Source organism: Pantherophis guttatus, chromosome 7 (assembly GCF_059756535.1).
Source record: "Pantherophis guttatus breed Tessera chromosome 7, ASM5975653v1, whole genome shotgun sequence".
Taxonomy (NCBI): domain Eukaryota; kingdom Metazoa; phylum Chordata; class Lepidosauria; order Squamata; family Colubridae; genus Pantherophis; species Pantherophis guttatus.
In genome coordinates this window covers 12,353,493-12,366,646 of record NC_142069.1, presented here as the reverse complement: position 1 = coordinate 12,366,646, position 13,154 = coordinate 12,353,493, and the positions used below count along the sequence as shown (strand labels likewise).

Here is a 13,154-nt window from a genome sequence, read left to right as displayed (position 1 = left end):
ATTTATTTATTTATTTATTTATTTATTCAACTTGTCTGCCGCCTTTCTCCGAGGACTCAAGGCGGCTTACAATGCATTAAAACCCATCTATTAAAACCTTAAAACCTCTTTCTTGGCGCCTCCTCGCTCAACGTGATGCCCACGGATAACCTGGGAGCCTCCCCACCCAGGAATTCCTCGCCGTCATCCGACCCCGCGTCAACCAGTTGGGGGAAATCTGGGGAGCTGTGGGCCATACGCTCAGCTGGAGGGCGACGCGTTGGGGAAGCGCCCTCCCTCCCTCCCTCCTTCCCTCTCGCTCCTTCCAAGCCAAGGATATTTATTCTCCATGGTGCCGCCGTTGCCTCCTCCGCATGGCCCGAGCGCCTGTTCCTTACTGCGATGGTCTCAGCAGCTCCCAGCGCGCCGCCCGCCTCGCCCGCCTCGCGGCTCTACCCCGCGGCTCTTCCTCCCTGCTGCCCGCCTGGATGCGGCCAGTCGAAAGCCCGGAGAGAGGCGACCCTCTATGGCGCCAGCGGGGCAGCCCACGTCACAACGGGCGGGCCAGGGGCTGCCTCCCTTGCTGGTTTCTCCCCCCCCCCCAACGGCCGTGTTGCCCCCCGCCCCATCCCGCTCCAGCGCCCGCGGGGCTACAGGTGGGCATCCCGTGCGCCTTTTTTTCCCCCCCCCACGCCTCTCTTCTCTTCTCTTCTCTTCCGCTGGGCTCTCGCTTTCTGGCCAGAATAAATCTTTAAAGGATGCCTACACATCATCTTCATCATCATCATCATCATCATCATCAGGCAAGATTGATAATTAAATGAGAAGATAGGAAGGCCCGCCAACGGAAGGAGTGGCGATAGCACCTACTAAGTGCGATCCAAAACATCTGGATTGCTGCTTGAAGAATGTCAGCGTTTGGCAACGTCACTATCAGTCAGTTGCAAAAGGTGGCTTCCATCCTGCGATGGTGAAGGCAAAGATAGCACCCATTGGTGCCTTGAGTGCGATCCAAAACATCTGGAGCGCCGCTTGAAGAATGCTTGAAGCATTGGCAACGACACTATCAGTCAGTTGCAAAAGGTGGCTTCCAAGCTGCGATGGGGAAGGCAAAGATAGCACCCATTGGTGCCTTGAGTGCGATCCAAAACATCTGGAGCGCCGCTTGAAGAATGTTTGAAGCGTTGGCAATGTCACCCTCAGTCAGTTGCAAAAGTGGCTTCCAAGCTGCGATGGGGAAGGCAAAGACAGCACCCATAGGTGCCTTGAGTGTGATCCAAAACATCTGGAGCGCCACTTAAAGAATGCTTGAAGTGTTGGCAACGGCACTATCAGTGATAGTGCAAAAGGTGGCTTCCATCCTGTGATGGTGAAGGCAAAGACAGCACCCGTAGGTGCATTGAGTGCAATCCAAAACATCTGGAGCACCGCTTGAAGAATGCTTGAAGCGTTGGCAACGTCACTATTAGTCAGTTGCAAAAGGTGGCTTCCATCCTGCAATGGTGAAAGCAAAGACAGCACCCATTGGTGCCTTGAGTGCAATACAAAACATCTGGAGTGCCGCTTGAAGAATGCTTGAAGCATTTGGCAACATCACTATCAGTCAGTTGCAAAAGGTGGCTTCCATCCTGCGATGGGCAAGGCAAAGACAGCACCCATTGGTGCCTTGAGTGCGATCCAAAACATCTGGAGTGCCGCTTGAAGAATGCTTGAAGCGTTTGGCAACGTCACTGTCAGTCAATTACAAAAGGTGGCTTCCATCCTGCAATGGTGAAGGCAAAGATAGCACCCATTGGTGCCTTGAGTGTGATCCAAAACATCTGGAGCGCCGCTTGAAGAATGTTTGAAGCATTGGCAACGTCACTCTCAGTCAGTTGCAAAAGGTGGCTTCCATCCTGCGATGGGGAAGGCAAAGATAGCAGGTGCCTTAAGTGCCAAAGGCACAGGTGCCTTGAGTGCAATCCAAAACATCTGGAGCGCTTGAAGCGTTGGCAACGTCACCATCAGTCCATTGCAAAAGGTGGCTTCCATCCTGCAATGTTGTCTCCAACACCCATCCAAGATTCACTTCTGCCTATTCCAGGTTCTTAGAAGGACTCAAGTTAATAAAAATGACAAATCCAGTCTGAACATCTGGCTGACTTGTGCCACGGGCCATCATCATCATCATCATCATCATCATAGGAAACAAATGATCTGAAAATATGAAGAAAGTCTAGAAGAAAAAGAGAGATATGAAGTGCAACATAAAATTCATGTACACTGAAGTGTCTCGGCTGGGCTGTTCTTCTCGGTGTGGCTTTTCTGGTTTTAATTTTTTTTTCCCCTCCCAAACTATTTTGCTGACGATTATAATTGCACTAGTAAAAACTAATACAAAGTAAAAGAAAGAAAAATAGAGAAAATGGTGCAAAAGGGAAAAATAGAGAAAATGTGAAAAAAAAAAAAAGAATGTACTAGAAGAATATATAAATGACCCCCACAATCCTCATGTCCCAGAGGTGTTTTTTCAAAAGGCAACTTATTTATTTATTTATTTGTTTGTTTGTTTGTTTGTTTGTTTGTTTGTTTGTTTTTTATATGCCGCCCTTTTCCGGAGACTCAGGGCGGCTTGCAATGCGTTAAGCAATAGCCTTCATACTTTTGTATATTTATACAAAGTCAGCTTATTGCCCCCACAAACCGGGTCCTCATTTTACCCACCTTAGAAAGGATGGAAGGCTGAGTCGACCTTGAGCCTGGTGAGAATTGAACTCGCAGTAATTGCAGGCAGCTGGATGTTAAATGCTGCCTTAGTAGGAGGCATTAGCCTCCTACGCCACTCAGGCTCCTTAAGAAAAACTTAAGAAAACTTAAGAAAAACAAAGTCCAATTGCCTTTTGAAAAAGCACCTCTGGGACAACCATGACTTGGATGACTGAGAATCTCCATAGACACTCCCAATCTTCATCACCAGTAAGCAGTTTTAATAATTTTTTTTTTCATCTGCCTCTCCAGTTTACATTGTTGCAGAGTTTTTCCCTGCTGTTTTCCCACATTTCCACACCTACAACCATGGGAATCTGTAAGGACTATGTGTTATCATAAATTAATCAATCTGGTGGATGTCCCTGAAACATTAGAGACAGAATAGAGCAGGGGTCTTCAACTTTGGCAACTTTGAAGTCCACAAGTCTTAAAGGCCAAGGTTGGAGACCCCTACACAGAATAATACTGAATGCTCCAACACTGGAAGTTTTTAAGAAGAGATTGGGTAACCATTTGTCCGAAGTGGTGTAGGGTTTCCTGCCTAAGCAGGGGGTTAGACTAGAAGACCTCCAAGGTCCCTTCCAACTCTTTTATTCTATTCTAAAAAGAAATGGATTCCTTTTTTCCCTGGCTTAAATCAAATTGCTGATTCCAGGGACTCTCCCTGAATTCCCACTGACGGTGAGAAATGTTTTTTCTTCTTTCAAAACCAAGAAACGTTATTTAACGAAACAGATAATTTATTTTCTCACCTTTATCACGTAGGATTGTTTCCATTGTACTCTGACTGAGCATAATTAAGAAAATAAGGGAAGGTATAAAGGCCTTGCTATATGACAAAACAAATACCACATTCTTATAATTTGGAGCGGAAACAATGGGAGCAGTGTTATTGTATTTGGTTTCCCCAAATATTTTAAGAGATGCACTTGCCAGAAATGCCAACCTTTTCGGCAATCTTTTTTTCAAAATGAAAAATTAAAATTAAGATTGTAATTTGTATTGTATTGCATTGCATTGTATTCAGTCATTTATGACAGGAGACATGCTACCCTATCAAGAGCTATAGAGGGAACATGAATGATATCCAAAAGTTCCTCAAGAGGTTTTGTGATTAGGTCTACAGCATCACTGATGTCTCACATGTATGATTAATAAAAAAATGTATTAGATTATTTTAATACACAATAGAATGATACAGTCTGCGGCCCCAAAGTCACAAGCATCCCGGTGACTGTCACAGCCCTAGCAATACGAAGTTACAAATTATGAAATTACTTAACTGTCCTTACCTAACTAAATTTGGATGTGAATCCATTAAAAAAAAAACAAGTTGTTCTAATCCAATACATTGAAGCATGATGTCCAGAGTATTGTTTGAAGTCCAAATGCCTCTTTTCAGTGTGAAAAAGTTCCCTATCCAGGTACAAAATTCTATCTATCTACTGTGTTTCCCTGAAAAAAAAGCCCTCCCCTGAAAATAAGTCCTCCCCCAAAATATTTAACCGCATGCACAGCCGGTCCCCACCATTTCCTCTGGTTAGGGTTAGGGAGACAGAGCTGGAAATCAGGTACGATGGCAAGAGGATCCCCATCTTGCTCCACACACCCCAAAATAATAAGACCTCCCCACAAATAGGGCCAAGCGTTTATTTCAGGGTTCAAAAAAATATAAGACAGGGTCTTATTTTGGGGGAAACACAGTATCTATATCTATCTATCTATCTATCTATCTATCTATCTATCTATCTATCTATCTATCTATCTGATAGATTGATAGATAGATAGATAGATAGATAGATAGATAGATAGATAGATAGATAGATAGATAGATAATCTATTTACTAAGTCTGCACTACTATTAATCTTCTCATCGTTCCTATCACCCATCTCCTCCCACTTATGACTGCATGACTGTAACCTTGTTGCTTGTATCCTTATGATTTATATTGACTGTTTCCTAATATAATTTGATTGCTTATTTGTACCCTATGACTATCATTAAGTGTTGTACCTTATGATTCTCGACAAATGTATCTTTTCTTTTATGTACACTGAGAGCGTATGCACGAAGACAAATTCCTAGTGTGTCCAATCACACTTCTATTCTATTCTATTCTATTCTATTCTATTCTATTCTATTCTATTCTATTCTATTCTATTCTTTCTATCTTCTATCTATCCATCCATCCATCCATCCATCCATCCATCCATCCATTGGTCTGTCTGTCTGTCTGTCTATCATATAACTAATTTGTAGCCTGACATTTAAAAACATTAATTAGATGTATATTCTTCTCAATTTATTGAATTAAATGCATATAAGTCATGCAAAATTTTTGAAGAGGCACCAATCTTTGAAAAGGTTGCAAATGACAGTAGCACATCCAAGTTACAGTCACTCCTCTTCAGCACTTTCCATAATTCTTGCTCTGCAGTGTAGAAAACTCAGAAACTCTTGAATCCAGATGTAACCACCAAGGAAATGTGATGGTTCTATTCCTCTTGATGTCATGGAGTGACAAAACAATTGTTTTCTCTGGCATTTCTCCAGGTCACAGTGCATGACAGTCTCCACAGATCCTAGGAATTGATATCATTTTTGTGTGCAGAACATAACAGTTTTCTCATCTATATTTATTTGCAGTCACTGTAAATGTTTTCAAAACAGACTACAGGGGAATCAGTAAAGCAGACTTCGACTCCAGGGTCCTCCGATGCTAAAAAGAAGGGTAATATATCCCATTTTTTTGGATGTAGTTGATTTTTCCTAATAATATAAATGTTTAGTATCTGTCCTTCAAGACTCACATGCATAAACACACAGTCAGTATTTTAGAGTTCTGTTTTAGCCTCAGAATTTGTTAAACAATCTTTTCAGTGGGATTAAGGGATTTAACAAGTTTGGTTTGTTTGTGAGATTGAGATTGCCATGAGCCATGGCGGTGCAGTGGCTAGAATGCAGATTTGCAGGCTAATTCTGCCGACTGCCAACAGTTCAATAATTCACCGGCTCAAGGTTGACTCATCCTTCCATCATTCCAAGGAAGATAAAATCTTCTCCTTCTCCTTCTCCTTCTTACCACATAATCCCTTGCAGGGTGGAGTCTGGGCAACTGAATCGAGCTAGCAGAGTGTTTGCTGGCCACATGCCCTTCCTGTCACCAATGCAGAGTTTTGTTCAGCATATATATTCTCATTTTGCCCAGAGAGAGAAATATCTGCCTCTACCTAGGATCAAACTCACAGCCTCCTGATTGTGAGGTGAAACCTCTACCTCTAGGCCTGTGATGGCGAACCTATGGCACACATGCCACAGGTGGCACATGGAGCCATATCTGCAGGCACGCGAGCTGTTGCCCTAGCTCAGATCCCCAGCTGGCCTGGCCCACACCGTCCCTGCCCTCCCAGGGTCTCCAGGCAGCTTGTTTTGGATGCCAGATAAGTACAGGGCTCGTGTGAAGGCTCTGGGAGGGCATTTTTGGCCTCTGGAGGGCCTCCAGGGGTGTGGGGAAGGTGGTTTTCATCCTCCCCAGGCTCCAAAAAAGCTTCTGGAGCCTGGGGAGGGCGAAAAATGGGCCTACCAGGCCTACCAGAAGTCTGGAAATGGGCCGTTTCCAGCCTCTGGAGGCTTCAGGGAGGTCTGCTAGGCTCAAAATGCGGTGCGGGGGGGTTGTGTGTGCATGCGTGGGGGAGTGGGGCACAGGGAGCATTGAAATATGGGTGTGGGCACACACGCGCACGACCCCTCTGCCCTCCCCCCGCTTTTGGCACACGACGTCAAAAAGGTTAGCCCTCACTGCTCTAGGCCATCGCACCACTCCCCAAGGAAGATAAAATGAGGACCCAGATTGTTGGGGGCAAAATGCCGACTCTGTAAACCGCTTAGACAGGGCTGTAAAAGCACTGTGAAGCGGTATGTAAGTGTTAAGTGCTATTGCTACTGCTATTACGAGCTTTCACAGAAATAAACAAACAAAAATGCATGAATTTCTGCAAGAGGCGTTTCGTATTTATTTTTTTTCCAAAATTTCAGATCCCACTGCTACCGTTGAAACAGGCCCATCAAAAACTGAGCCAGCACCAAAAGAGGGTGCAGCTCCACCACCTACAGATGCTAAAACAACAGCAAAACAACCGGCGGCCGCTCCAACTTTGGAGACAAAGGAACCTGAAAAACATGGTAAAACCAAAGAAATGGTCAATGATCAAAACCTCACCTTCTGCAACACTAAGTGCCAAATTATAATTTCAAATACGGCAGGGCAAATTATGAAATGAGTAATAATGCTGGCTAATTACGCTGAAAGGGCCTTGGTAGTACAGTGGTCTAAAGCACCCTGTTATTAACACAGCTGCCTGCAATTACTGCAGGTTCGAATCTTACCAGGCTCAAGGTTGACTCAGCCTTCCATCCTTTCTAAGGTAGGTTAAATGAGGACCCAGTTTGTGGGGGCAATAAGCTGACTTTGTATAAATATACAAAAGTATGAAGGCTATTGCTTAACGCATTGTAAGCCGCCCTGAGTCTCCGGAGAAGGGCGGCATATAAATCAATTTTTTTAAAAAAAAAGTGAATTAATTCTTTAAAAAATCATTTGTCCGGATCTATCACAAACTAAAGTTGACGAGTAATAAATATTGGCTAAATTCCAGACCAAACTTTTATATACTTAGTCAGATATCCTGTAAGCTCTATTGATTTTTTTTAAAGAAAAAAAGTGGAACCGATACAGTAGACCCTGCTCCAGAATCCTTCAGTATTAGCAGTCTTGAAAAGATTAAAGTTTCCTTAAGACCAATATACAATATACACAGTCAATTAATGATATTGTTTTCTTTGGGTTTCTTCTAGATTTGTTAAGTATTTTTGTTCCCAATTGGCCTTGTTACAGCGTTCTAGAAACTTTCTAGAAAATAGATATATGGTGTGTTTTTTTTTCTTCCTAGCGTTTTCCCACAAGTGTAGAGTCTACTCTTCTTTTTGAGGTCAATCAAGTATCAATCTGTGGGTTGCAATAGGAATCAACTGACCAGTTTTTTGTCCAAGCTGATGTAGTTGGCTGAGAAAGACTGATTCACCCAAAGTCACCCGGCCAGCTTTCATACCTAAGGCACAACTAGAATGTCACTGCGTTCTTTTATTTACCAGCTGAGCTTATCTTTTCTGGACTATCAGACTTTCCATACCTTGCCAAGAATTGTTATCAGTAAGCTAAACTGCGCATGTCCACCCACATTCCTTCACACTCATTTTTTCCTTTGTTCTCTTGCCAGAAAGGTCCGGTTGAGAAATAGCCGGCACGAACTTTTGCAAAAATGTAACAATTACTTTTCTTAGTTAGTGAGATGTTTTATTTTCTTTATAACAAATAAATGAGTTTTCTTAGAAGATATTTTCTTCGGGGTTTGTTTTCTTTTTTCTTTTTCTTTTTTTTAATTTGATTTATATGCCGCCCTTCTCCAGAGACTCAGGGCGGCTTACAATGCGTTAAGCAATAGCCTTCATTCTTTTGTATATTTTATACAAAGTCAGCTTATTGCCCCCACAAACTGGGTCCTCATTTCACCTACCTTAGAAAGGATGGAAGGCTGAGTCAACCTTGAGCCTTGGAGAGATTCGAACCAGCAGAAATTGCAGGCAGCTGTGTTAATAACAGGGTGCACTAAACCACTGTACTATCAAGGCTCTTGATAGTATGCAACAAGGAAAAAGGTCTCGATCCACTCCTCTAATCAGGCGCGATTATCTCATAGCCAGAATGGGATTAATCAATGCCCTGACATAGAATATAGGGTAGTTTTTATATGATTTTTATATTGTTTTAATTCTTGATTGGGACCCACTCAGGGTTTGGTATAAGATGGGTAGCTATGTAAATATTTTAAATAAATAAGTAAACCCACAGTCTCCTGGTTTCTAGCCTGATGCCTTAACCACTGAACCAAACTGGCTTATGTAAAATATATGGGTTTTATTTTTTCTAAGTCCCAGGCCCGCCACCATCTTCGGATGCTAAAACAACCACAAAACAACCTGTGGACCTTCCAACATCAAAGACAAAGGAACCCGAAAAACCAGGTAAAACTAGAAGAATGGTAAATTGTCACAATGTGGACATTCTATCTAACAAAATGAAATTCAATGGTGGAAAAAAGTAAGGTTCTACATTTAGGCAAGAAAAACAAAATGCACAGGTACAGCATATGTGATACCTTGCTCAATAGTAGTAACTGGAGAGGGATCTTGAAGTCCTAGTGGACAACCATTTAGATATGAGCCAGCCATGTGCAGCAGCTGCCAAAAAAGCCAACACCGTTCTAGGCTGCATAAACTGAGGAACAGAATCAAGGTCACGTGAAGTGTTAATACCACTTTATAATGCCTTGGTCAGGCCACACTTGGAATACTGCATTCAGTTTTGGTCACCACGATGTAAAAAAGATGTTGAGACTCTAGAAAGAGTGCAGAGAAGAGCAACAAAGATGATTAGGGGACTGGAGGATAAAACATATGAAGAACGCTTGTTGGAATTGGATATGTTTAGTTTAATGAAAAGAAGGACTAGGGGAGACATGATAGCAGTGTTCCAATCTCAGGGGTTGCCACAAAGAAGAGGGAGCGAAGCTATTCTCCAAAGCACCTGAGGGCAGGACACGAAGCAATGGGTAAAAACTTATCAAGGAGAGAAGCAACTTAGAACTAAGGAGAAATTTCCTGGCAGAACAATTAATCAGTGGAACAACTTGCCTCCAGAAGTTGTGAAGACTCCAACAGTGGAAGTTTTAAAGAAGATGTTGGATACCCATTGGTCTAAAGTGGTGTAGGGTTTCCTGCCTGAGCAGGGGGTTGGACTAGAAGACCTCCAAGGTCCCTTCCAACTCTGTTATTCTATTCTATTCTATTCTATTCTATTCTATTCTATTCTATTCTATTCTATTCTATTCTATTCTATTCTATTCTATTCTATTCTATTCTAGTTGGCCAGAGATTTTTTTTTTTACTTCCAATCTTTTGTTAGTAAAAAATCTTTTTAAAAAATGTACATGGGCTAACGCATTAGCAAAATACCATCCGTAAAGGAAGTTGTAACTAGTCTTTTGGGCCTGCCACACAGCAAATGGTCCAGATGTTAGAGGAGAAGCACATCTGGAAATCCAAATGACTTAAGCAATGAAGCAGTGCCAGGCAAGTCCAGACAAGGTCTCCAACATCCCCACCAAGCTAGATGTGTATACCTGCAAAACAAGGAACTAAAAAAGAAATGCATCACTACAGGTAGTCCTCGAAGTACAACAGTTCATTTAGTGACCTTTCGAGGTTACAACTGCCCTGAAAAAGGTGACTTACGACCATTTTTGACACTTACGACTGTTGCGGCATCCCCATGGTCATGGGATCAAAATTCAGATGCTTCGCAATGGACTCCTATTTATGACAATTGCAGTGTCCCAAGGTCATGGGATCCCCTTCTGCGACCTTCTGACAAGCAAAGTCAATGGGGAAGCAAGATTCACGTAATAACCGTGTTATTAACTTAACTGCAGTGATTCACTTAACAAGTGTGACAAGAAAGGTAGTAAAATGGGGTAAGATTCACTTAACAAATGCCCAGGGGTGAAATGCTCCCGGTTCGGACCGGATCGCCCAATCCAGGAGCGATGGAGGCGGGTGGTTCGGAGAACTGGTAGGAAAAATCCCTGTGCCCCCCCCATGCTCAGCTGAGTCGCACAATCATCAGAGGCTTTTTTTTTTTACTTTTAAAAGCATTTTTTCTACAACCTCTTCCGACGAAAAAATGCTTTTAAAAGTAAAAAAAAAAAAAGCCTCTGAGGATCGCTGGGATCCTCAGAGGCTTTTCAAAGCATTTTTTTCTGCAACCTCTTGGCCGAAGAGGTGGTTAAAAAAATGCTTTGAAAAGTCTCTGACGATCCCAGCTGAGTTGCCTGATCGTCAGAGAGGCTTTTCAAAGCATTTTTAAAAAAGCCTTCTGACGATCCCAGCTGAGTTGCTTGATCACCAGAGGCTTTTCAAAGCATTAGAAAAAATGCTTTGAAAAGTTAAAAAAAAAAAAGAAGTTGGCCACGCCCACCCAGTCACCATAACCCCCCCACCCCCCCAAGTCATGCCCACAGAACCGGTAATAGCACATTTTACATTTCACCCCTGCAAATGCCTCACTTAGCAACAGAAATTTTGGGCTCAGTTGTAGCTCAAGGACTATCTGTACCAGTGATGGGTTTCAAAATTTTTTACTACCGGTTCTGTGAGTGTGGCTTTGTGGGTATGGCAGTGGAAGGATACTGTAAAATCTCGATTCCCTCCCCAATCCAGAGGAAGGTTACTGCAAAATCCCCATTTCCTCTCGATCATCTGGGACTTGGGAGGCAGACAATAGATGGGGCGGGGCCAGTCAGAATTTTTACTACCGGTTCTCCAAACTACTCAAAATTTCCGCTACTGGTTCTTCAGAACTGGTCAGAACCTGCTGAAACCCATCTCTGATCTGTACTGAAATCTATATAAAACAGCTGGCTGGGGAATTCCGGGAGTTGAAATTCACAAGTCTTAAAATGGCCAAGTTTGGAGATCCCTCATTTTGAGAATTGAGTTATCAGGTTTCGGAACAGACAAAGGAGGACATGGACATTTTGAAAACAGCACAAATGGGGGCAGGAGGAGGAGGACACACTAATTATTTGATTTTCTTGGAACCTGCAATAAAAATTACAATGTAAAACTGGGAGGAGGAGGAGGAGGAGGAGGAGGAGGAGGAGGAGGAGGAGGAGGAGGAGGAGGAGGAGGAGGAGAAGAGGAAGAACAGGACAATAATGACTTGGGTCTACATGAATGGGCTTATATGAAATTACTTTTTCCAGCATGAGAAAGATTGGTTTTTCAATTACAAGAAGGTGTCAGAATCATTTAAGGGGCAAAAGCCTTCAACCTTGTAACTGATTACGGTCGTCAATTTCAGGCATCAGTGCAAGCTGGTGAGAGAGTACTAATCAAGATCATAGTACAGCTTGTTAACTTGAGGTTCCATTAGTACTTCTTTAGGAGGCAGTGCGCCATGGAGAAAAGCAGCTCAGAAAGAGATACATAAAAAGCTGGACAAGGTTTGATTTTAAGGCTATGCTTTCCAGATGGAGATCATGAAGAGAACAAGGAGGACATGTTAACCCAACCTGAGAACTTTTGGGGATATGTAAAACAAAAAAATTCATTCATGTGAAATCTGTTAATAAGGAATTGTACCATTATAACTAATTTTTTTACATTTATTTATTTGTCGAGTACGTATTAGATAATATATATAAGCATAAATTGAATACATAAAATGAATACAATTAAAGGGAACATTAGGACAGTGACGGTAGGCACGCTGGTGCTCTTATGCACGCCCCTTACAGACCTCTTAGGAATGGGGTGAGGTTTTGGGATGAAACTACAGAGTCAGGTAGTGCATTCCAGGCATTGACCACTCTGTTGCTGAAGTCATATTTTCTGCAATCGAGTTGATATATACAATAAAAGAGGAAGTTAGTTTCACATAAATTGCTTTACTGAAAAATAAATACATTGGGACATGGTCTCATTGTTCCTGCTTGTAATATAAATCACTTCATAAGCCCTGTTTACTCACACTGCTTGGAATTTCTCATCTACAGATATTGTGAGTGATGCAAAAGTCCCTCCTCAGCCAGGAAGTGTTCAGCCTGTAGACAAGAAGTCCACTCCAGAACCATCTCAGCCTCAACCGGAAGTTAAAGTACAAGGTGGGATGAGAATTTTGACATTCCAAATTATCTGAATTCTTGGTTTTACTACACAAATTTTGAAAGGCAGAGTATAATTTCAGTTTCATTATGTTTCCTTTGTTTTCCTTTCTTTTCAAGTATATAAACTTAAAAAGAAAGGAAAACAAAGGAACTGAAATTAAATTTTAGATAGATGATAGATAGATAGATAGATAGATAGATAGATAGATAGATAGATAGATAGATAGATAGATAGATAGAGAGGTAGAGGTAGAGGTAGAGATAGAGATAGAGATAGAGATAGAGATAGAGATAGAGATAGAGATAGAGATAGAGATAGAGATAGATAAGCCAAATACCATTCACTCATCACGAAATCTCCAGAATGGTAAAGCCTACAAACTTGAAATTTGGCACGTACATTCCTCTTGGCTTCTAGGTGCTTGCTAAGAAAGGATTTTTCAAAATGACCATCAGATCATTAGTATTTCATATACAGTATTATATTCACACGCTCTGATGCTAAGGAATTAGATGTTCTACTCCCCCTCCCCATCTGAAAGGAACTCTGTCCCAACTGCCAGTTGTCTTATATTAACACGCTCTGATGCTACCTCTTCGCTAAACCGGGCGTGGGCGTGGGACATTCTACTCCCCCTCCCCCT

The 13,154-nt window shown here is 42.2% G+C and overlaps 1 protein-coding gene and 1 long non-coding RNA gene across 2 annotated transcripts in view; one reads left to right on the top strand and one right to left on the bottom strand.

Annotated features, from left to right (window-relative positions):
* LOC132710926 (1-phosphatidylinositol 4,5-bisphosphate phosphodiesterase zeta-1-like) overlaps window positions 1-456 on the bottom strand; it is a 71,013-nt gene extending 70,557 nt beyond the window's left edge. The window contains exon 1 of the mRNA XM_060688536.2: window positions 320-456. Coding sequence (XP_060544519.2) covers window positions 320-330 — 11 coding nt within the window. The 5' untranslated portion in view covers window positions 331-456. The remainder of the gene's footprint in view (window positions 1-319) is intronic.
* A 4,811-nt stretch (window positions 457-5,267) lies between these two features.
* Window positions 5,268-12,549, top strand: LOC132709263 (uncharacterized). The gene is made up of 4 exons (XR_015728711.1): window positions 5,268-5,459; window positions 6,764-6,910; window positions 8,717-8,809; window positions 12,400-12,549. It is a non-coding gene; the product is annotated as an uncharacterized LOC132709263 (long non-coding RNA).
* Window positions 12,550-13,154: the final 605 nt, after the last annotated feature.